We start from the raw sequence: 23,752 nt of genomic DNA, 5'->3' as shown, positions 1-23,752 counted from the left end.
TGTTCTCTCTGGTGCAGGGGGAGTGGGGAAGACAACACCCTTGAGGTCAATTTTGAAACTATTAGCATTTACACTACAAAAATAAACACTGCTRTTACTTAAAAGGTATCATTCTGCTTTGGTAGGTCAGATTTTTTCAACTGGATCTCTATGCTAAACTCTGTCCAGATCTTCAACATTAGTCCCAGCAGCAGAAATAAGAGCAGGAACAAGCAGAATTGATTACGTCAGTGATGCTGCCAGAAAGGAAGGTAAGTAACATGGGGGCCTAATCAGACAAGCTCTGCTGATAGACCTGGAGAGCCTGAGAAGTACAATCTGCCCTACTGTTTTGTTCCAGGAGGTTGGGCAAGGCAAATCTGGCAAAATCTGGAGGCCAACACTGGTAACATCCCCATAAAAAATGAAGAGGTGGAGATACAGTAGAAATACTCTGCAAAATGTAACTYGACTTAGCAAGGCTTTACTAAAGTAGTACTTATCATTTAAATCTCATTTAACAGTCTCCAGTCCTCAAATACTGTTTTCTGCATATTATAGAATTGACATTGATGTTTTTCACTAAGCAAAGATACCAAACCATGCTTTGGGGGAGGGAGGAGAGAGAGCAGACAGACAAGTCCAGAGGTTCAAAAACCTTCAACACTGCAATCCTGCAAAACATACTCCACTCGAAGTTACCCTGATTCTGTAGCTCATCTAGATCCATGAACCTGCTGGGGCGAGGATTAAAGCCCATGGCCGCCTCCATTTCCTTCTCTCTTTTCCGCCGCAGTTCTTGCTCCTGGGCTCTCCTTGCCACCTCCTCTTGTAATTCATCCAGTTCACTCTTCAATGGGGCAAGCATCTCACCACCTTAAATATACATATATATATGTATTTATATAAGTATTTGACAGCAGAAAATAACAAAACTTTATGCTGACTTAGCCATATTTTATGGAATTATGTCTTTAATTCCATTTTGTGGTTTTAAAGATCTCACTAAGTATTTCAGGCTTGCACTACACACTTCAAGTGGTCTCACATGACTTAGTTGGATGTTTAATCTACCATCAGCCTAGAAAAACTTGAAGGTTTGTTGGCATGTGACAGTTTGTTTTGTTTTCAGACTCTAAACTGGATCTGTATTAGGAAGCTTTATTGTTTCACCTGTACTGCTCTCTGATAGCAGTAAATGTATTATTGCATACCCATTCAAAAAACAAAACAGAAAAAAATACAATTTACATTAAGAACAGCAGGCTGACAGAAAAAGATCACACAATTTCAGATTACAAGTTTTGCTTTGTTAGATTTTACTTTTAAAACCCAGAAGTGCTTATGAATGTAACTACAAATATCTTTTCACAAATAATCAAGATCATCTCTACACTAACTTAAATGCCTTAACTTTGAGCATCATCTAGGATACAGTCTTGATATCTGTRAGACCTGAATTCCCATCAGTAAATGTTGGAGCTGGTTTTATCATCAAACCTCACTGGAACTCACTGCCGAGAAAAACAGCACTGTCCAGCTCTGAGCTACTGCGAACAGCACACAGCCTTTTCCTACATTATAAAGACACTATTAGCTTAAATACACAAGAAGTACTGAAAATGCATCTCAAGGCTGATTTTTTTTTCAAGCAAATGAACATGCAATACCCAAGAAAACTGAAGTGTTACTGTTAGAAGACCTCCATTTATTATAACYGAGCAAAGATTTGTTTCCCTTCCTGCAAATCTCCTATTCATTTACCGGTTGCATCTTGCACACTTCGATGCGAATTTTACCCTGCTGTGCCCGAGTCTGCCCTTGTCCCTGCCCCAAGCAAGGCGGGCAGCACTGGCCTCCTCCCTGCCAGTGCCTGTGGCCGCGGCGCGGCAGCAAAGCCGGCGGCTCCCCTGCGGCGCAGCGCGGCCCCGCAGCCGCTGAGCCGACAAACTCGCAGCGGAACAGGCAGGATCCCTGGAGGAGACAAGCCTACGGAGATGCTGAAACCTTGAGGCTTCTTCCCAAGCCTGTAATTGGTACGGAACGCTATGCCAAGTTAGTCAGATCATTGGCTTTGGTTTGTAAAAGGGGTTCCAATCTGAATAAGTAAATGAAAAGGGAAGAAAATAATCCCCTGTCAGTTGCACAATGCACGCTCCATTCTCACTACAATTATGGCATGTATTCAAAAAGGCACCTCTCTTCCTCCTTTGCTCCCTTCTCCTTCCCCACACAATCTCTGGAATAAAATATTTGCTCAGAGGGATAAACAAACAGAATGCATGCCTGCAGAAAAGCTCAGCTTTTGCTCCACCTTCTTGTAACAATTATCTATTCTCATTTCTGACAATTTTGAATTTTGTATGCCATTATGAGCTTCTTTTCTGGCTTCATCAGTCCTATTAAGTTTTTATGAGTTATTTTGGGGAAGGTATTTTTCCACTGATGGAAGAATACTGAATTATGGAAAAGGCTAGGAAGGACAGCTCTAGTTTACCAGTGAAGTCAATGTTCAAAACAAGATGTTACAGTAAAATGACCAAAGGAATATTCCAATAATAATTTTGTAATCCTTTCCAGTAAACTGAAGTCRCATTTGCAAAGCTGTATTATATTCTATAATGTTTCTTTTCCCTTTCCAATAATTTCACTGTGAAGGTTCACTGTACAGAAGGCCAAGAACTCCTCCAACACAATTTATCTTGCAGAACATCTGCTGCTGAAGCAAGGAGATACATCTTACCATTTCCAATGGGGTGCTGGCTGTTTGCCCAACTCCCAGTTGATGAAGCAGACTCCACTTCCAAGATGCTGCTACTGTGAGACTTGGGGATGTTACGCCAGGCAGGAACCAATCCACCAGTTCGCTTCATATGGACATCCCTCCAAAAACAGAGCAATTATAATTCATCATCTTATTAGCTCATCATCATCTTTTCAGGAAAGAAATGAACTCTATGTTTCTCAATATGATAAACATATTTAAACCATCATAGCTTCATGGAAAACATTATAGGTTACCATAGGAAAACCTTGGGAGAAACAGGGGAAGATAAAGGAAACAGGGGAAGAGGAAGAATCTAAATTCTTCCATATGTTCTATTTTCCATATTTTACTCTTTTTAGATACTGGAATCTCTGCAAATTTCTAAGTGTAAGAAACAACTTCCTCTCTTTAAAACAAACTGAAATTTTCAGTCTGTATTGAAGAGAAAATAAAARTTGTAAAGTCTCCTGCACCATTTATTTTTTCTTGTTCATTTGCTACATACCTTAATCTCACCAAAGCATAAGAAGCCACAAAGAGCAGCAGCCTGGTAGGCATGCTCCCTTCAGAAGGGCATTTGCAGCTATGCCACTCTTTGCTATTTACCACATGTAGCATTTGCTCAAATCCTCACAGTTGACAACTGTGGAACTTGATGATAGTCCCTACTAAACAGGGCTCTTCAATTTCCTTGGGAGAACATGAGAAGTAGTGAATATTAAAGACATACTCTGATAGCTGTTCTTAACGGATTACTGGACCTTAAAAATCACTGCTGCAGCCTTAAATAAKCTTAGATTGCAATAATTATCAAAGCTAAGAAACACACTGTGCTATATTTTCTGCATACAAAAATATTGCAAGTGTCTTGAAAATCTTCAGCRAAGCTATTAAACTGAAAAGGTCAAACAATGATTTCCCTACAAGACTGCCCATTTCTGATTTTGAACATGGATCCTATTATCAAAAACTTAAAAACAAACAAAAAAAAATTTTAACTTGAAACAAAAGATCAATCAGCTATCCAGATATGAAGTGAGGTTTGCTATTTTAGTTGAATTTTTAAATCGTATTCTAAAAGTACTAATCTGTTTTAGATGCATCATTTTAGCTAACACTTCTCATTCAACTGAATTTCATTTTTTTCTTCCCATTGCCAATATAGCAAAATGAAAAAGAATCAAACTCACTCAGATTCCTATTACCATTCTATTTCTCTCCTGCATAATATCCTGCATCACAACCCAGGATCATCAGGTTAAAAAAAGACAAAACAAAAAGACAAAAGAAAACAAGAGACAAAAGCAACAAAACAAACAAAAAACCCCCACCACCCTCAACAGTACAAACAAAGATACAAAACTTACACAAATTACATTTGTTAAAATCTACCTGTGGGTGCTGGAGGTTTCGGACAAGGGCATGTCCAGACTAACTGGGCTGTTGCTGTTGCGTTCACTGCTCTCATAGCCGGACTCCATCCTCTGTATGAGATGAGGACGCTGATCCCCGGCGTGCTGCGTGCCCCGGCCGAGGACACCCCGCTTGTATCTGGCGTTTGACTGGCTTGATCTTGGCTCTTGAATAGCACGCTCCTTCACCTCGTTTGCCATAAACTCTTTACCTATGAAGATGAAAGAAAAGATCTTGATAGAGTATCCAAACATCACTCCAGCAAATCATCAACTCATATTTTAGCTTCTCAACTGTGCTTAAGCCAGAAACTTAAGCCTTTTGCTGATTTTCTGTTTCTTCTAAGTTCAGGTAAAAAAAAAAAAAAAAAAAAAAAAAAGAAGCATTCCTGATAATACTAAGCAATAACCTATCCAAAATCTATTTCTGAATACCCTATTTAGTATAACTTGTCACATTCAATTTATGTAGAAGAGTATGAGTCGAATCTGAAGAGAAAAAGAAATCCCTTTCTCCTTGTAACAACTCACATTTATGTAAGAGGATTTTATAGTATAGCTGTGCCATGAGTCTTTCTGGTTTATATTTGTTACTGTATTCTGTCATACCTACTACAGACACTGCACTTTTTGCATTGTTTATTTTGCCATTTACAATTTGATGAGGCTAACATAACATTAGTCCACGTAAGACAGAAAAAGTGTTTTTTGTTCCTCCTGCCTTTGCTGATTTTAACCTGTTCCTACTTCCCTCCTTCTGCTTTACCACCCTTGCTTTCTTTCCTAGAGTTGTATTCTCTCCCCACTTGTCTTCCCTGTATGTTTTGCTTTATCCTTCCCTGTTCCCTCCAACCTTTAGCTCCTAGTCAGTTGTCACTTGTCCCTCTCTTTGTCCAGGCCCCCAGATTCCTACGGCTACATCCTCCATTGACCACAAACCTAATGATAGTCACGCAAATCTCTTCCTTCTCATGCAAACTCTAGCAAAAACTTGTAGCAAACAAGCAATGGCACTCCAATAACAAAAGAGCATATATATAACATGAATTGGTAAAGGTCTGCCCTCCCCCTTTACAGCTTCAGGAATAAAATTCCTAATGATAGGGAACAAAATACCGCAATACATTTTGCAGATTGGAGAAACGGGAACTGGGCGCTGTGGAAAGAGAGACAAAAGACGCCACAATTTGGTTCAMAAATTTCACTACCTTCAAAAAACCACAAAAGTGAGGACAAAGTCTCTAGATACAGGCTGAACAGCTGCTACAGTGCAAAATGGTCCCACATAAATTACCCTTGGCTGTCAGGCTCTTACCTTCATGAGAAGCACTCAGCACTAATGCATGAAGCACTCATCTCCCCACAGCCTGACATGCCATGCAACACTTKGATAAGCCAGATGAATTTGAGACCAAAGAAAAGACCATTCCAAGTGATGAACTTCCCAGACACTTAGCTGTCTAGCCCCAGATTCATTTATGCAGTGCAGAGAGGAATGCTTCTCCTAAGTATGGAATTTAGCAAGCGGGAAAACAAACAAAACTATATGGRAACACGTATACCTGCGCAGAAACTACCCTCAACAGCCTGACCCATCACTCACCTAAATGCCACGTTCAAAACATCACTTTCCCATTCTACYTAAACAAAATTAGATAGTGGGAAAATTATGAGTTCCACATTAAAATACTCTGAAATCAACGTTTCTTCTCAGTCTCTTACCTGCATCTTCAGAGAAGGGGCTAAGCTGGGTGTAGCCACAATGTTTTCTCTTGTCCTTACTGAAGATGCTGTCTATGTTCAGAGACTCCCTTTTGGGTCTCCAGGTTGGCCGGTACTTGCTAGATGAGCTAGATTTAGATTCACTGCTGGTACTCTCCATTTCCCAATCTTGAGAATGTGCAGAAAGGCTYTTTGAGGGTCGTGGCTCGGTCTGATCTATACCGCTCCCTCCACGAGGAGAATTCTGGTTGGTTTGAGAAAGCTGCTGTGGTCTGCTGTGGATCATATTGCTCACTGTTTCTTTAAATTCCCTCAGTCTGCTGGTGCTGCTGGATGGTTTAGGGGCAGTTCTGGGGGCTTGTTTCTCCTTCAAGGTTTCTCCTGCAGTTTATATAAGAAATAGCAAAGCAACAAAAATAACTTCAGATTAAACCAGCAGCCCTATTCACAGTATCTTTCCACAGATCTAGAGAAGTAATACAAGCAAAGAGACCAAAATGAAGACACAGAAACAAAAAATAAGAGAAATGCTGAAAAACACTCAGAATCTAAAAATCAAGCAGAAAGAGATATTGACATTTGAAATTAAAAAAAAAATCCTCTTGCCTTCGCTGTGGTATCCCGACGACTGTGCCTCATCCCCTTTTCGTCGAGACCGGCTAGAACTCCTTTTGCGGTCTGCCAGAGAGCCCTTTTTGGAAATATGCCTCTGATTACACTCACTGTCAGTCAGGTGTCCTGAAAGCACAGAAGAGCACAGTTTAGATGACAAGAGCCTTTGGACTCGGTGTTCTGCGTGCTAAGAATAGTAGGACTCTCCTGCTTCCCAGGAACAGCAGACCCTCCAATGCTAACAGCCATGTTTTGGTAAATGAAGCTTTTCCTTTAAATAATGCGGATCCAAAAGTTTTAGGGTTTGTTCTCTCTTTTTGTTTTGTTTTTAAGTCACAAAAGAGCCATGAAGCCCCTGCAAGGACTCTGACTAAGGAGAGAACTCATGCATAGGGACAAAAAGAAGTTGGCTGCACCTTGTCCTCTAGCACTCCAAGGACAGCATTTTTTTTGCCATCTGAATGCCCTTAGAGCTCTCACCAGCAYGGCCACCAAGCTCCACAGCACAGTCTGCTTGACACTTGTCTGCTCGGTGAGGGCTCAGACACCAAGCAAGCTACCATGTAATAACACATTACTGCACATTATCAGCTGCTCAGCGCTATCCATCTGCACCTAGAGCAAATACTAAGTAACTGAAGTTATTTAGTCTGCAATGAAAGAGCCTCAGTCGTCTCTCGAGGACTAAGCCAGCTAATTCACATCTGCCACAAGCAGAATACACACAAACCATCAGCATGATTTGGCTGCCACACAACCCTGTTCCCTACCACAGCTGATGTGCCCAACTCCTAATATTCTCTCTTTTATGGTTCTCACACATTCACAGTCCTAAACCTGCAAGCACAAACACAGCGGTGACTTTACTCACGTGAGCAGTCCGAAGCAGAGATGCGGGATAAGAAGGGAATTTATGAATAAGCTACAAAGAGTTTTCTCTACAGTTTACACTACCAACTTTCACCTTGCACAGGATGATAACAAGTGAAGATCTCTACTAACCAACAACTGATGAAGAAGCCCCAGATGACATAGGTGGTTATTCTAAGCCTGACCCTTTTTTCTACTGAGGTCATACCATAAAAAAAACATAAAATCCTTCAATATTTAAAGCAGATTTTATAAATAATATCATAACTTTGAGGCATATTAAAAAGTAAAAGAATAATTCACTTCAACTACAGTTGCTACAAAGATATAACAATACACAAGCGGGAGGGAATCCAGTGAACAAATACCAAGCAACACAACTTGTGTTTCTATTCACTTSTGAAATGGAAAGCAATTTGTACTTCAAGCACTTCAGGAACAAACAGGCTCTATGAAAGCAGAGAAACTAAGGAAATAAGAAACGTTGGCAGTAGAGACAGGAAGATGAGCAGCATTTAGATGATGGCATGAGTTAGTGCTTTGGGAGAAACTTTCTTCCATAATATGGATATATCTTTTACAGACTGAAAGAACATATACATCTTGTACCTTCTAGAGGCTCCCATCATTAATTAGAAAGTGAACTTATGTTTCACTTGAGTGTAAAACTTCTCTAATTAATATTTTCCCCTCACAGATTTTTCATTCTGAAAGGAGGGCTTAGTTAGCATCAAGCACTCTACAGAAGCTGCTCTAACACATTTACTTCTGCTGGAGCTAAGGCACTCTACACATACTAGTTTAAAAGCCCAACTTGTGGAATAAAAGCTGCTAGCTTTATAAGCACTGTCTCCTCTTTCCACAAAGTGCAAAATTTGTCATTTTTTATGCTGAACATTTCATAGCCATGGAAGAGATAACAACTATCAAAAGTCTGCGGGACACAGGCTATGTTGTCTTTACCTGAACCACTCTGATACAAAGTCTAATACCAGGTCATTCACAATAGAGGAATTAAGTCTCCGGCAATATTAGCTAACAGTTAACAGCTGAAATAACTTTGACTGAAGTAACAAGCTTGAATTTCTCTCCCAGTGGCCAATCACACACATACAATGCATCCCTTGCCGAATGCATTACTAAGTACCTCACATTCAAGAGATGAGATGGCTTCATAAGCAAACAGTAATACTTCAAAGAAAGGTTTGCTTTTGGGGGAAAGGTTTGGTGGGAGAACAGGAATGAAATCAAATAGGTTAAATGAAAAGAGAGAGAGAGAAAAAAAGTCCCCTGCCCGCACACTGAGGTTTCAGGTGTATGAGTAGGGCAGCCAGAATACGCACATTTTTGTCAGCAGCAGAGGTTGGTAGGAGCAAGAGAAGGCTGATGTAGCCACTCATAAAGCCCCCATCCTGAAGCATCCAGGTACCTGTGGTCATACAACCCAATGGTGGTCCTTCCCAGGAGGACGATATGATGGGATAGGGGTCCATACAATTCTGGGCTGGAGGAGTCGGGTAAATGGCCATTAAAAGAAGAGTCCTGCTCTTGCCCAGAATGATTCAATAGCAGCAACAGTTGACAGTGGTCAATGGATGGCTTTTTTGTTTGTTTGTTTTAATTATAGATCAGTACTTGACGGCTGAGTAGTTGTATGAGTTGGCAGGCTGACTTTTGGGGCAAGATGAAAAGGGTAGGAAAAGAAAGGGGAAATGCCCAGAGAGGTGGCTAGCTAACAGGGACAGACAACCTACAACAAAGGTTGAATCAGGGAAGATGGGGTTGACTGAAATTGGGTGGTGTAAGATAGGTTAGAGCTGAAGGGAATAACATAGGACAGAATCAGTAGGAGAAGAAAGAAAAAGAAAAGGAGAAAGTCACTAAAACATAATGGAACAAAAAGTTACATGCTGAACTTCATCTGTGCACATGCTGGCAACCATCCCCCTACCCTCTTTTTCTGCTCTCTCCTGCGTGGCAAGGCAAGATTTTGCAGRGAGAGGAATCCCAATCCAGCGTTTGTTCCACTTCTCAAACTATATAGCTCACGTTCCTCCAGCATTTTCAGGTTTTTTCTTYTCAGTGCTCTTAAGATCAACATAAATGCTGTTTGCTCATCACGTGAACTCTGTTCCAACTCTTTTCTTCTTCACACTATCTAAAATTGGAAGCTATGGTGCTAAATATTTGATAAAATACAAAAATTATCTTCAAGCTACGTAAAGCCAAGGATTATCAGTTCCTAGAACCACTGATAAAGAAGAGTGCTGAAGCAAASGTATATGATTTTTTTCCAGGTTTCAATATGAAAAGTATTTGTACTATAGATTGTTTCCAATGCACCAGAGATGCACATATTGCTACAAGACAAGACAGCAAATATTTTCCAAGCAGAAGGACAACAACCTGGTGGAATAGCTAGAGGCATTGTTTCAACAGACAGCTTTTCTTTCAATGGTTATATCCTCTTAGAAAGTCTTTCTAATTACATTTTTGGCTAAATTTAGCAAGTCACATTTCTGATGCTTGAAAAGCTTTGATCTTAACTGGTGTACTTTTTCAAAGATGATGCTGTAAGAAAGCACTAAATGTATAAACAGGCTCACTGGGGTCACTGCACATGAATAATAGAGCAGATCTAAACCTTCAGGTTTCCAGTTAACCTCTTTTCAACTACGAAGTCTTTGGGTACACTGTTCAGCTGCCTGAAGGAACATAAATAGATAAATTCTCTTTCCATTATGGAGTCTCATTTAATTTGTCTCCACAGCACAGGCCAGAAACCATCTTACGCTCCTTGCCAGAGCGTAAATACTCSCCAGTAAATGCTACCAGCACCCACTTACATACAAAGTCCCTAGGGACCAAGTAAGGGAGATGCAGATGATGGGAGCACCCTTCCCAGACAGTCCCAACTCCTGAAGTGAGGTAACTGCTCACAGGTGAGGAAGCAGCGCACGCAACACGCACTGTTGACAAACTGCAATGGCACCATATGATGGGTTCCCACTTACACAATTGCAGGTGCCAGAACTTCAAAGAGCAGGTGGGATTGTGTCCAACAGTAGTGAGATATAATAAAGACTCAAGGAAATRTATCTATTTAGATTTTTGTCTAGGTAGAATCAGCTCTACCAAAGCTCATAAAACATTTAAAGTTACATCTGTCTTTGTGAATGGTTCATTACAAACGAAACAGAAAACATTTAAGAAACTAAAAACTGTTTACTAGTCTGTTCTGGGTTGTATGTAAASAGATTTTTCACTGAGCTCCTTTGTAATTTTATTTATGGTAACAATTACATCATTACAGTGGTATCTGCTACCTGTGTCCCTGCTGCTCTGTGAAGCTGCATCGTTCTCCACGTTGTAGATGACCGTCCCCTGCGAGTCAGAAGAGAAGTGACTGACCACAGACTCGTGGTGTGCCTGTTTATTAGGATAGCTGTCTGTAGAGGAATCTGTCCTGGTGTCACTGGAGATGGAAGGTTCTCTCCCTAATGAAGGAAGTAATGTCAAATTTCAGTCTTTCTCTGGGCTAAAAATCAGGAGAAACTAAAAAGAGTCAACAGGAATGGAATACAAGAAACTAAAAAGAAATTTAAACAGAAAAAACACAGTATCAAATCCACACATAATCAGATTCAAGAGGGTTAGAGCTTATGGGAAAGGTTCTTTAGTTTGAAATATTTTCTTGAAAAAATACCTTTTGTAAACCTTTTTTTTTTTTTTCCCCTGCTCAGGCAAGATTTATAAAATTTATCAAACACTTATTGTGCAAAATTAAACCATGTCCATCAGACTGTTTAAGCAAACTTTAGTACCTCATGGAAGTTATATGAAAGTTTTCCAAGTCTGCAAAATGYAACTGAAATGTGAAATTCCCTGCCCCACAGTCAATTAAGGCTAATAAGTCAGTCAATTTCCAACTATAAGGATAACAAAAACATCCTAAGTTACAACAGTTAATTACATTTTAACTATTAYGAATCAAAAGCCTATGTAATAAAACTTTACACTAAAATTTTATGATGCTACAGCAAAGAAACATGTTCTTTCTTAAGAAGCTAGCGTTGGTGGTCTACACTAGTGGGATAGTGAAACAGATAAAAAATCATGATTGAATCCAGGTACAGTTCTTCCTAAACTCATTCAAATAGGAGAAAAATAAAATTTTTAGCTTCAACAAACAATAAATGTGAACAGTTAAAAATGGATGTTTTATGTACATGATTCATATATTCYTGAGGCTATTCATTTTATATTTGTGTCTCAGTGGAGAAAAAAAAGAAATTAAATAAAAAAATATTACTCTATTTTGAAAACAATCAGYCTGACAGTGCTTCACATTTTTGGTGGGAGCAAGTCTGGTAGTTGATGTTCTACTTAGGAAAGCATAATGACTCCTTAGTTAAAAGGCTTATTGGTCTAGTGAGGTGTAGAACACAGTTGGTAGGGGACAAGAGAGGGAATGGTCACAGAAAGGTGAAGGCAGGTAAATGGAATTGGTGCTCTGGGTCTCCTGAGTACCAGAAAACAGCTTGTAAACCGATTTCTCTATTCAGCAGAACATCAACAGTATAAAGAGGAGTTGTTTGCACTTTGTGTCACTGTATTTTATACCAGCAACTTTGACAAGCTTTCCTCTATAATTTGTGGTATTAGATCTTGGTGTGAAGAGATTAAATTATGAGATGCCCTTCATTAAAGTTCAGGAACAATATCATGAACAACATAAACTAGGTACATTTCAGTCATTTCTGAATGATGCATTTGTGAATATCTGATAACATTGACAGGACGAGAAGGAGCTGAGCTGCACTTTGCAAGAAGTGAAGGGGTTATTTTGAAGAAATATATTAGGGTAGAACGGTCTTTGAACCACTTTCTTCCAGTATTGCATTAGGCTGCCTCTATGCAGCTTTCAGAACTTTTTCCATTCAGGTATTGATGTCAGCTGGGTATCCGCAAAGCTGGAAAATAATCTCATTTGTATTTCACAGGAAAACATGCATGGTTAGTTTTCTGCTGGCACTTTGACCTACAGCATCTTACAAATTCTCTCACAGACTCTGTTATCAGCACTGAACACTGCATGCTACACGAGTAAGCCCTGAGGGACTCACCAAGGCYACTTTGGAGATGAATGAGCAAGTTATTCATTACAGCCTTCTGGGTCACAACTAAAGGAAGCAGCTTTTTGTATTTTATACATATATACATGCATCTATGTATGTATACATAAAAAGCTTCTTGAAAGTCATTTCAGGATACAAATAATACACTGCAGTGACACTGAGCTAGAGAGTTATCTGTATATTGTCTGCAAACCAAGCAGCAGAAGAGCAAGGGTGGTTCACAGCACACACTGACCAAAAGGTTGTCGAGGTGCTCACTACTGAAAGACAACACAGAGGGCCGCTCTTCTCCACTCTCCAGACTTCCGAGTTTTCTTCTGAACAGGAAAATAAGTTTATAAATTGCAAAGCCCCTTTACCAAGTGACAAGTGGAAGCTGTCTTACTACTGTTTCTGTTTGCATTTATTTTAAGACATGCTGCAGATTTCTTTCATTCTTAATAGATTTTCTGTTCATAACTAAGGAGGCAGCAGATGTTCTCTACAAATTAATGGACCAGGAAACAGAAGGACAAGGCAGTTAGCTGTGGCCAGGAAAACCATAAAATACTCTTGGAATTACACTTGTATAAATAAGCTAAATTCCTGGAAGAAAGATGATGTTTTTATGGTTTTAGTCTTGTCTTGTTTTTCTTGGCAACCTACAAACTCATCTTTTAACAGGATATTTCCTGTAAACATCCAAAAATACAAAGAATCTTTTTTTGCAAAGCCATTACAGTATAAATTCACACTCAGCTTCCAGGAAGTCTAAATATGTTACAGTCTTCTTAGATGTCAAGAGTTATATGTCTACAGACATACATGTTTTTGACAAAAGAGAGAGAGAGAGACCACAAAGTGTTAACAGGCAAACATGACCTAAGAGCATAAGCCCTTGCCAATTCCTTTATCATCAGTTTTGTGAAAATCAGTTCTTATCTGTTCTGTTGCTTTACCTGAGTCAAAGACAAGGGAAAACATCAAGATAACCTGGTTTTCTCTCAGATTAAAAAAAGATCTTATTTCTCTCTCTTCCCCCAACACATCCTTTGACCACCCTACCAAAGACTTATTTATGAAGTGGCCTTTATATTTCCTTTTCCCTAACTTCCCTCCTGGATTTAAATCTACAGCTTCCTTTAATTTTCAAATATTTATGCATCTGTGCTCATGTACCCTTGCTGTTAAAACCACTGATGGATTTATGAACTTGGTGCCTGGAGTCATCATTTATTGTTACACTCCCTGTCTACCCCACAAGAAGTCTTTAACTTCTTTTTCCAAACTTTGCTGGACAAAAAGTTTACTATGCAAACCATCARCAAGGCCTTAGTTTGAAAGAGAGAGGTTCAAAGATGAAATACCAAAATTTCTGCGCAAAATTCTAGATCGGTTTTGACAAGTGACAAAGACCCTTGCTAACAAAATACACCCAAAACCAGAGGAAAACTTCTCATACAGAGCACTGCAGTATGAATGCACAAGGTATTCAGGTCAGGCTTACCCGAGTCTTCACTATCGTAGCAGATCCTGCTATATGGCTGAAAATCCACTTGAGGGGGCAAGTCCTGCATTGACACTGGAGTTCCTCTTGGATCTGCATACAGCAGCAGCAAAGGCTGATAATGGCCCTTAATGCACTTTGTCACAACATCTTTCCATTTTGGACCAATCTGAATTAACAACAACAAAAACAGGCACAAAGGAAACAAGACTTTCTGTCATGAYTTTTTATAATCAGGTCTTTTTTCCTCCTACTTCTTTTACGAAGATTGACTTTTCACTGATATTTATTATTCATTCCTTCCAAATCCAGCACTGAGCAAGACTCACTTAGAAAACTTTAACTGTAGGTCACATCTTGGAAAAACACTTCAAGTGGAATACAAATTCTAAAATGCAACTGAAAGTACAACTGTCTCTTAAGGTTGCATTTTCATGCCTAAGACTTTATTTAAGAAAAAGGACATCATCTGGTCAAGAACATGGTCTTAGAACACACTGGAACCAGCTCAACTGAAAATTAAGATATTCACCATGTTACAATTAAGAGATTTACAATTTCTGTAACTACAATAATAAAAATTATTTTTTATTATTTATTAATTCAAAATGTAACTACAGTAATATTCCTCCATCTTCAGAGATGTTATTTTTCTCCATACAAACCTTTTCATCTTCTGAAGGGTTTCAATATTTATTTTCTCACCTCTTTGACATGAGCATCATCAAAGTACATCCACTTGCGGATTTTAGTTTGGAAGAAGAAGGTAGAGTAATGCTTTCCATAGTAACAGATCATTCCCACCAAATACAGCTCTGAATGTTTTGCTCTGTCATCAGTTACTCTGAAAAAAAGCTTCAAGATAAGAAATAAGAAAAATGAAAGAAGAAATTAAAAAGATGTCCTGCATTTTGCACAGTGCCTGGCTTTTTGAAGGCCTCAGAATGCTATAAAGATGYGACAGCTATTTTTACTTTAAGAGATGGAGAGTATAAGGCAATAAATACTTAACAAACCAATGTTAAAGCAAAACCCAGTGACATAGACCAGAAACAGTTTCTTGCCAACTCACCAGACACTCAAGAACTGAGCCAGTCTTGAAGACTGTGGCCATCCTTTAAGGAAGGCATTTACAACAATGACATAATCCTATTTTAGAACCTGAAGCATGCTTATACTCTCTATATACACTTATTGCAATTTTAGCAAAAAGAAATTCAATGCAAGAGCCACAAGAAAAAAAATTAATACAACAGCCACAGAGGGGAGAAAAAAAAAAACCCTGAAGACATAAATAGGAGTGCAGAACTTGGCACACAGAGAAATTGTTTTCTGACTTTTTAAACGGCTACATTTTATTTAAAAATTCACTAGACTCATTTTAATCCATTACTGCTCTACTAGATCATGTTGTATTTAGCAGCCATGCTTTGGTTCACAGCCATTAACTTGCATTGTTCAATTTCATTACGCACTAGTGCATAGTTTGGATTTTGTTTCTTTTGATTTTTGGGGGGGACAAGGCAGGGTAAGGCAGGAGGAATGAAGTATCTCAGYGCTCCAATAATAGAACTGTTGCAATGTGGCATACCAAAACTTTATCCCTCAAAAATTCAGCTAACATAGAATGAGTAAATCCTCCARGAGACAGATCTCTGGAACCCAAGTACTACTTAATTTAACCTATCATTCAGTCACACGATGCCAGCCACCATCCCACAGACACTGCCCTTTATTTATAATTTCTAAGTGGAAAGACTGCATCTTCAAATTAAAGAAGGATTTAAATAAGTTAAACAACAAACCAGGCACAGAGGACCAGGGGCGAAGAGAAAACAAAACACTCACATCTCCTAGTTTAAGGCAAGTGCCCAGGCTGTGAATAACATCCTCAGCAAGATCAGAGTGGTCCGAGTCCCAAACCAAGCCTATGGTGATGATCTGCGGGGCGTTCATCAGCACGCGACGAATCCGGATCTTTTCCCCACAGTTGCTCTGAAGATAAAATAAAAAAAAAAAATCAAGGGTTTTGTTTATGTAGTTTGATGTTAGCTCAAGGCATATCCACATTTCGAAAGWATTGTTTGCACAGACGAAGTGATGCAATACAGCTGCTACAGCATGCTCARTGCCAGGAGAGCTGCCTTATGCCACAGATGAGGAACAATAGCGAGGGACTTGGCAATGATGAGCACTAAAGTGACCACTGTGGATTCTTCCTCATGCTACTGGTGGWACAGCACCATAAGATGCTTATAAACAAACATACATGGAAGAGCCCAACGACATTCTCAGAAATTAGAGGAAAAGCTCACTCTCTTTTGATCAGAATCTGTGAATAAAAATGTCGTTTACAGAGCTAGATGCTTTAAATGGTTGGGTTTACTGGCTCTCAGTGGGCCAGTGGAGAGTTTCCCTCACTCTCTAGGCAGAACACTTACCACATATGAAAACCTGCTTATGAGGCCTACAGACTTACAGTGGTTCTTCCAGTTTGTTACATGTTGGCATTACGGGGCCTCATTGAAGCCTCATGAAAAGAAAGTTAACTAAGTTAAGAGATTACCACTGTAATCTTAGCAAGCAATTAATTATCCTTTTCTTTTTTTAGGACAACAGCTATGACCAGTCCCCACAGAGCAGTTGCCCACTGCCCGTGGCAGGTCACATAGGCACCTCTGCAAAAAGACTCTCAGCACAAAGCTTTTTTCTAGAGTAGCCTCTCCTGTCTACAGAGAGGAGTTTCACAACTGGATCTAATCATTCCTGACAGTGCCACTGGGGAAGAGATCATAAAGGACTTTTTTTCTCAGCAACAAGCTATAAAATCAATCAGAACTTCAGCAGCAATAATCAAAAAGAGGTGAGAAAAGAGGAAAAAAAGCTTGAGTTTGTAAACTACAAGGCAGGGGTGGGGAGGGGGAGGAAGAACAAAATATTTTTACAGGTACAGGAGCGTGGTGTTTAAATATAGACATGAGTTTTTAATAATAAAATGTCTATATTCATACATTTTATTAGTACCATTTGAAGTACAAGTGGTCCTGTGGATTACCTCAAAAAAGCAAACCAATCTCACTTTAAAATATCCCTTCTCCTTTGCTCCAACAAGCTAACTAGCATATTCTGCAAGACAGAAGGAACATGTAACCCCRACAGAAAGCCTTGCCTCTCCTGCATGACTTTTAGGCCACTTGTAGCTAAGCGTCAAGAGAGAAAAAAAAAAAATGACAAGAAGAGTCACAAAAAAGATTGACAAGTACATGTTGATATAACATATTAATTTTTTTTTTTCCTCCCTACTGTAAGAAAACCAAGCATACTAACCGGGCAGTTTCGCAAGTCTCCCATAGTGCTGGCATTCTGTAACAGCTCACCAAACATATCTGGAGTGGGTTTCTCACGTCTCTCCAGCATGCATATAGCTTGATTGCTTCGGTACAGAGAAAGCATGGAAAATTTAAGTTTAATAACAAAATCAAAAAGACAAAAAAATATATCTAGTAAGAATACTTAAGTTTCATTTAAATTTGATGACAGCGAAGCTTAAAATGCACAATATAAAAYTGATTGAACATCAGCTTTTATCACTATTTTCCCACTCTTTTAATAAAGAAGATTCTGATGCAYTATGTCTCACCATAATCTAAAGAAAAACTGGAACAAGAGGGACTCTCAGGTAGCAGTTACAAGGAATGCAACCTGGGTTTATGGTGCCCTTCACACTGGTCAAGCCATACCACTGGCGACAGATTTGCAAGAGAAGAGCAACTAGCAGTTTCCTAGACAACCTTTTCCAGCTCTGCAACAAGTCTTTCAACTAGGAAAACAAAGAGAATTTCTCACTTCAATATAAACTTCAAAAAGTTTAGATTTCTGCCTTCGTCAGATTTAAGCAGCTTTTATATGAGCAGCCATCTACTAAGAGACATATACTTCTCTTCCCTGGAACGAAGGCACAGCTCCTACAGGGCTAGGGCCACCAAACTGGAGGGTGCAGCCAACAGGCTGCAGGGCAGGACTGCTATTCAGAAGGACTGTGCCAGGCTGGAGAAAGAGGCTCTTGGGATCTCAAGAAGATCAATAAAGAAAAACACAGAATCTTGYACTTAGAACAGAGTGCGCTCAGTGTGGAAGCACTGGCTGAGAACTCAGTGTCTACAGAGCAATTTCTCAACCTGGGGGCCAAGGCATCAGACCTAACTCTGCAGCACATGCTCACGGGGATGAACATTAACCAAATCGTGGGCTTTAGCACACAGGATGGGGGAGTGATTCCTACTTTCTGCTAACTAATCTAGATTATTGTAACAAGCTTTGCACCTCTCCACCTCCTTTTCAGTACAAGAGAGATATGGATAACTGGAACAAGTCCAGTAAGATGGCCATGCAGATGGAGCAGAGGACTTGCAAGGAAAGGTTTAAGAAACTGTGTTTGTCTAAATATAGAGGAAGGCAGGCTAAGCAAGAGAACCTAACTGCTGTCTTCTGCTGAAGAATACAGGTTATAGAGACATAGTGCCAAACTCTTCATAGTGCGTAAAAGAGAAAGGAGGAGAGGCCATAGCTAAAAGCAGAGGGAAGGGAAATTCTGACTGGATGTAAGGGCAGAGTGGCTAAGCACTGGAACAGGCAGCCCAGAGAGGTGATGGAATCTCCATCTTTGTAGGTTTTGAAAATTTCACTGAACAAAGCCATGAGCAAACTAATCTAGCCTTGTAATTAGCCCTATTTTGAGCAGCAGGATGGACTAGACGTCCACCAAAGGATCCTTCCAGCATAAATTACTCTGTGTATTTTTTTTTTCTTTTCATATCTTGCTTCTCAGGTCACCAAAGCTGGTATTAAAGATCTTTTTAAATATGGATGAGTCCTTGCCATCACAGTTAAACAGTTTCAGAAATATCAACATGGACTGATGCTAATCCGGTATCTTCTGCTCTACTAAAGCCTCATGCTCACTATCATAACTAGCAATCTTCTATCAACTATGAACAAACCATATTTTTGACACTAAATCTTGTTTAGTGAATGTCAGAATGCCACTATAAATAAGACAAGTTGTCTTTCCTGCAAAAATCTGAACTCACCAAAGTGAGGTTGTAGAGATGTAATGTACCATCTGGATGAAAGGCAGTGGGTCAGAGGTGGCACCACAGCTAGTGCAAACACACTAAATAAAAAGCAATATATTGACAAGGTTAAACTGGTATTTCCACAACACAACTTCTGCTCACTTTTTTTTTTTTTACCCTGACAATACGTGTCTTAGGAATGAAAATTTGAATCTGAGAATTGGTGATGTGTGAAAAGCAGAAACTATTACCTCACCTGTTCAAACAAGGTCATTGCAAACTTCTGATGGGAAACACAGTGTGGTGCAGTGCAAATATCTTCCTTGGTCTCATCTGCAATGTGGAAGTGAATTCTCATTAACAGGTTTTCCTAGTCCAAGAGAGAAGAAAAAGCGAAAAAGCATTAAAATCAATTGAACCGTAGACAAGAGTTAATTAATTATAAATCACAAGAGCCTCTCACATGCAACAAACAATATTCCATTGTTATTTACAATGACATAATGCTCTTGCAATTTTGAGAGTTGCTTAGGAAACAAATAAGTTGGTATTTCTTTGATATGAAATCTCTACCATCTCTCCAATTCGAAATGCTACATCAAGTAATCAAGTATTTTATTTACCAGCACAGCTAAAGGTTCTATCACGAATTTTTCAATATCAATCAGTTTAACAAAGTACAATGGGCACTGCAGTTCTGCAGATTTAAAAACAGCAGGCTGCCACTAACTACCAGTTAACTGCCTAATTCTTCCTCATGGACACAAAGTAACTGCAATCAGTTTCTCTCTATACCCTATATATTCTAGTCAGGTCTTTAAAATATTGCAAGTAATCTAGATGCTAACAAGAGAAGCTGGGGACACTTAAATGAAGAAGCAGATCATATTCTGCAAGAAACAAAAGCATTAAACATTTTCTAGAAACTACTTCAGACAATTCTATCTGCTTTCATGTCCCCGGGAGTTCTTGTTCTAAGTAACCTCCTTTTCCTCCCATGGTTGCCAAAATGTATCTGAGGGTGCCAGAAGTCGACTGTCACCTCTTCTTGCAGAAGAATTTTCATTACCAGCTTGAGCTACCCAGATGGTTCCTAAGTCTGAACTAATCATGTCAAGATTAATTATTAGGCAAAACAGCTCTGCCCCAGTACCATTTTATTTGAATTTTTAAAATTTAACCTCTTTTTCTTCTATTGGAAAAAAATCTCTGCCTCTAGAGCCAAAAAGGTTAAGTGGAAAGCTATGGAATTACCTCTGCCACGAAGCTTAACCACAAAAGAAAACTTKGTTTACCAGTTCTAACTGTGACTGTGCCACTATGGCTAATCCAACACAAACATGCTTGGGGGGGGGACCCTTACTGCTGTATTAGAGGGACTATTTGGATCARCATTCTAGAAACCAGAACTAAACCAGACATTCCCATACTCTACTACACGGAGACTTCTGTTCTTGTGTCTGGCTGCGTACAAATGTTTGCCAGAACTGTAATGACAGGAGCTCCTAGATAGGTGGAACTGTCCTCCTATGCATGTTTSCTATGTAGTGCAACTGTCAATTAGTAGGTACAGGAAATGAAATATTCTTCAAGGGCATAATGCTTGTGAGCTTTCACTATCACACATCATATCAGATTTCTGCCAAGCATGGAGACTTTATATACACAAAATTCCTAACTACAACTGAGACTACAAGTGCAAAGACTTGCAAAGATTTAACTGAAAAAATGGGTAAGAGTGGTATTTTTACTTCCAATTCACTAGTGACAGTTCTCAAAGCAAAGAAACACTGTCTAGTGAGGTTTCAACCTCTGCCTGTCAGACCATCTCTCRGTGATACTCACAAAACACTCAGCAGCATCATCCATGATGCCCAGTTGGAAGCGTTGCTCATCCTGAAATGTTTTGGCAAGAGCAGTGCGTAGGGCATCGGAAGGCAACACCTTTTCACTGCTACATTGAAACTGGTTGAAAATACCCTATGAGAAAAAGATCAAAGAAGTTTGTTTACTCTATTTTCCCCACACAAGACACAAATAATTTGAAAGCAAACAAGCAACCCTTAACTCATTTTCATCAAGCAACACAAAGAAATTTTTATTGTACAGGGAATACAAAAAAAATCCTAAATGTTCTTCACTTGAAATGATACCCTCTTCGTGGTGTTCTCCTCCTTTTCCTCTCAAAGAGGACACATCCAAGGAAGAGACGGTGGGGAGTTCAGAGTAAGATTCTCTACGTTACTGTCCTTGGGTCTTCCACCAGATTCAATTCCTGAAGTACACACAATGGACACCAAAACACTGCTCATTTATTACTCCTRTCTCCCACTCTCAGACCACATTTTCACCTCCATCCCAGTCCCCTTCTTGCACATACATGCTTTCCTCTTCCAGTTAACTCTTTGCAGACRTTTTAGCCTTTAGCAGCCACAACCTGCTGCTTGCAATACGAATCTATCATCCATTTGGTCCAAGAATCATCTGGTGTCTCAGTCGGTGCACCAGCACAAAAATGCTCCGCRTGAGCAGTACCTCCTACGTACGGCCAGCTGTTCTGCTGCCACGAGCCTGCAATTTCACGCCTCTAACTCACTGATTATCTGGGTACTCATTTGTAAGGAACAATTTTTCCATACAGACACACATTACCTAGAAGCACAGGTTATATGCACGCTGGTTCAGTACATATTCCCAACTGACTTAAATCTGCTTTCTGACATAAATATTTAGCAAAAACAACTTTTGGACAGAGTTTTTTACCTTCTTAATTTTCACTGTGTCTTCCTACAACTGGAATGTAACTTTGTATGCAAGCTCATAGTTTTAATTAAAAACTTCTGGTTCTTATCTCCATACAAGTCCATACTGTCCTCTCTACTACTCGATTCTATTTTCTACCTCATTTCATATGACAAGCAACTATCTTCACTGCAGTCTGTCTCTAATTCTGCTTATCTCTTCCTTGAAAATTTTCTTCAAGTCATGCCCAAACTCCATTCTTATTGCAAAAAAATATATATATACATATATATATTTATCATCATCAACTACACAGCACTTGGCTTTTCTGCATTCTAAATTAGTCTCACATGAGTCTAATATAAGAAAAACAKTCTCAAACTGGTTTACAGGTTTGGTTTTCTTTCCAATTTATGAAGAGAATCTGTACTGACGTTCATCTCTATCACTTCTTGCTTTAATTTTGCTCTAGCATTCCTAGGATTGGTAGTCACTGGAAATAATCTCCTTTAACTACTCTTATTTGCTTCTTTAATCAGGAAATGAGCAGATAAACCTAGCGAAAGTTTGTCAAGCAGCAGCTCTGAAGAAGCTGAAAAATGCAGAACAGAGTTGTCACTAGAGAGCCAACAAACCAACCTCAGTGTCTGCTCAGGTTCTGCCCATAGGAATGCTAGAATTCATAGCGCTGACACATTAGGAAACACACACAGAAAGCCCATTCCTCTTTAGTGTTGTTTTTATCTGCACAATTCAATTAGTGCATTTATTACCGTATCAAATGATGATAGGGAAATTGCAGTGCAATAAATCTTGTGCTTCATAAAATTCAGACAAGGCTGCTCTCCTCAGTTACTACCTATCTCTTTATTTACAAACACGTGTGTACATAAAAACGATGAAAATAATGCTGCCCATAATGATCTTGACTCCAAATTTCAGGACAGGTTTTTTGCTCACCTTCATTTCAGAACGGGTCTTTCTTGTCTCTCTGCCTTAACAGAAAGGTGGGGCATTTCCTGCAGTTTCATCACTTTAAGTTATCTAAGTTGAATCTCTCTCCTTAATTTGAGATCTTGCCCTCAAGCTATGCTGTTAATCACTAACATTTGTTCCAGGCACAGGTCTGAAAGCCAGCTGGGAGCAGCCCAGGAAAGCACTGCTGCTTCTGCCCCAGGAGGGTTTTCATGCCACCTGTTTTCCAAGGGTTTCTGGAACTTAACGAGAACAGAGGGAAACGAGACTAATGAGAACTTACATATGAAACATTTGAACTTCATTCTCTTTCAACAGCTTTTTTGTCAGAATTTTAAGATTCTGAGAAACCCCATCAGTGCATTCACAACACAGGCGTCTCTAAAGGAGTGCAGCTCAGCTCAAATGAATGCTTCCTGACAGCAAAAAGGCGAAGAGACACTGCTAGAAGTCATACAAACAAATCTTTTCTATTCTACCGGTTTTCAGTAACCAAAAGACAGTAGAAAGCAAAAATACTGGCTTAACAGGAGCTCTGACCAATTACTATCATCAAATTAGCAGCAGTTCTACAGATCTCTGCATGGATGACCTGTTCTCAGCGTGTCAGGAGCTCAGCAAGCCAAGACAGGAACAGCATGAGCAAGGACTTTTTGGGAAGGAAGGATGCCAGGCTGCATTCCTGGGCTCTATAAAGATGCCCATCTCCCTCCACAACTCCTTCAGTGCAGATCTTAAAGATCTGAAAACAGCAGCACTTCCGGCAGAATTAGACACACAGGCAATCTTTAATAGAAATGTAAGTTACAAAGGAGACCACCTAGTTAATCCTCATACTAAGTCAAGATCAACTATGCTTACATAGTTGATGTTATGCCAACATATTCTCCAAGGCATCCAAATCCGAAAATTCCTTAACCATCCCTGGCGATCCATTCCAAGGGATCATTTTTTTTATTACCTTTCAGATCTGG

The 23,752-nt window shown here is 39.4% G+C and overlaps 1 protein-coding gene across 5 annotated transcripts in view; it reads right to left on the bottom strand.

Annotated features, from left to right (window-relative positions):
- USP54 (ubiquitin specific peptidase 54) overlaps positions 1 to 23,752 on the bottom strand; it is an 85,421-nt gene that overhangs the window by 13,354 nt on the left and 48,315 nt on the right. For all 5 annotated transcript variants that reach the window (XM_026044234.1, XM_026044225.1, XM_026044255.1 and 2 more), the window contains 13 exons: positions 20,907 to 21,041; positions 19,318 to 19,431; positions 19,077 to 19,159; positions 17,314 to 17,419; positions 15,835 to 15,981; positions 14,692 to 14,841; positions 13,987 to 14,155; positions 10,689 to 10,859; positions 6,487 to 6,618; positions 5,881 to 6,261; positions 4,139 to 4,370; positions 2,723 to 2,862; positions 682 to 855 (listed from right to left, as the gene is read on the bottom strand). In XM_026044234.1, coding sequence (XP_025900019.1) covers positions 682 to 855; positions 2,723 to 2,862; positions 4,139 to 4,370; positions 5,881 to 6,261; positions 6,487 to 6,618; positions 10,689 to 10,859; positions 13,987 to 14,155; positions 14,692 to 14,841; positions 15,835 to 15,981; positions 17,314 to 17,419; positions 19,077 to 19,159; positions 19,318 to 19,431; positions 20,907 to 21,041 — 2,134 coding nt within the window. The remainder of the gene's footprint in view (positions 1 to 681; positions 856 to 2,722; positions 2,863 to 4,138; positions 4,371 to 5,880; positions 6,262 to 6,486; positions 6,619 to 10,688; positions 10,860 to 13,986; positions 14,156 to 14,691; positions 14,842 to 15,834; positions 15,982 to 17,313; positions 17,420 to 19,076; positions 19,160 to 19,317; positions 19,432 to 20,906; positions 21,042 to 23,752) is intronic.

The sequence above is a fragment of the Nothoprocta perdicaria genome, unplaced genomic scaffold (assembly GCF_003342845.1).
Source record: "Nothoprocta perdicaria isolate Ctin4 unplaced genomic scaffold, notPer1 scaffold_105, whole genome shotgun sequence".
Taxonomy (NCBI): domain Eukaryota; kingdom Metazoa; phylum Chordata; class Aves; order Tinamiformes; family Tinamidae; genus Nothoprocta; species Nothoprocta perdicaria.
This window is presented reverse-complemented; position numbering and strand designations above follow the sequence as displayed.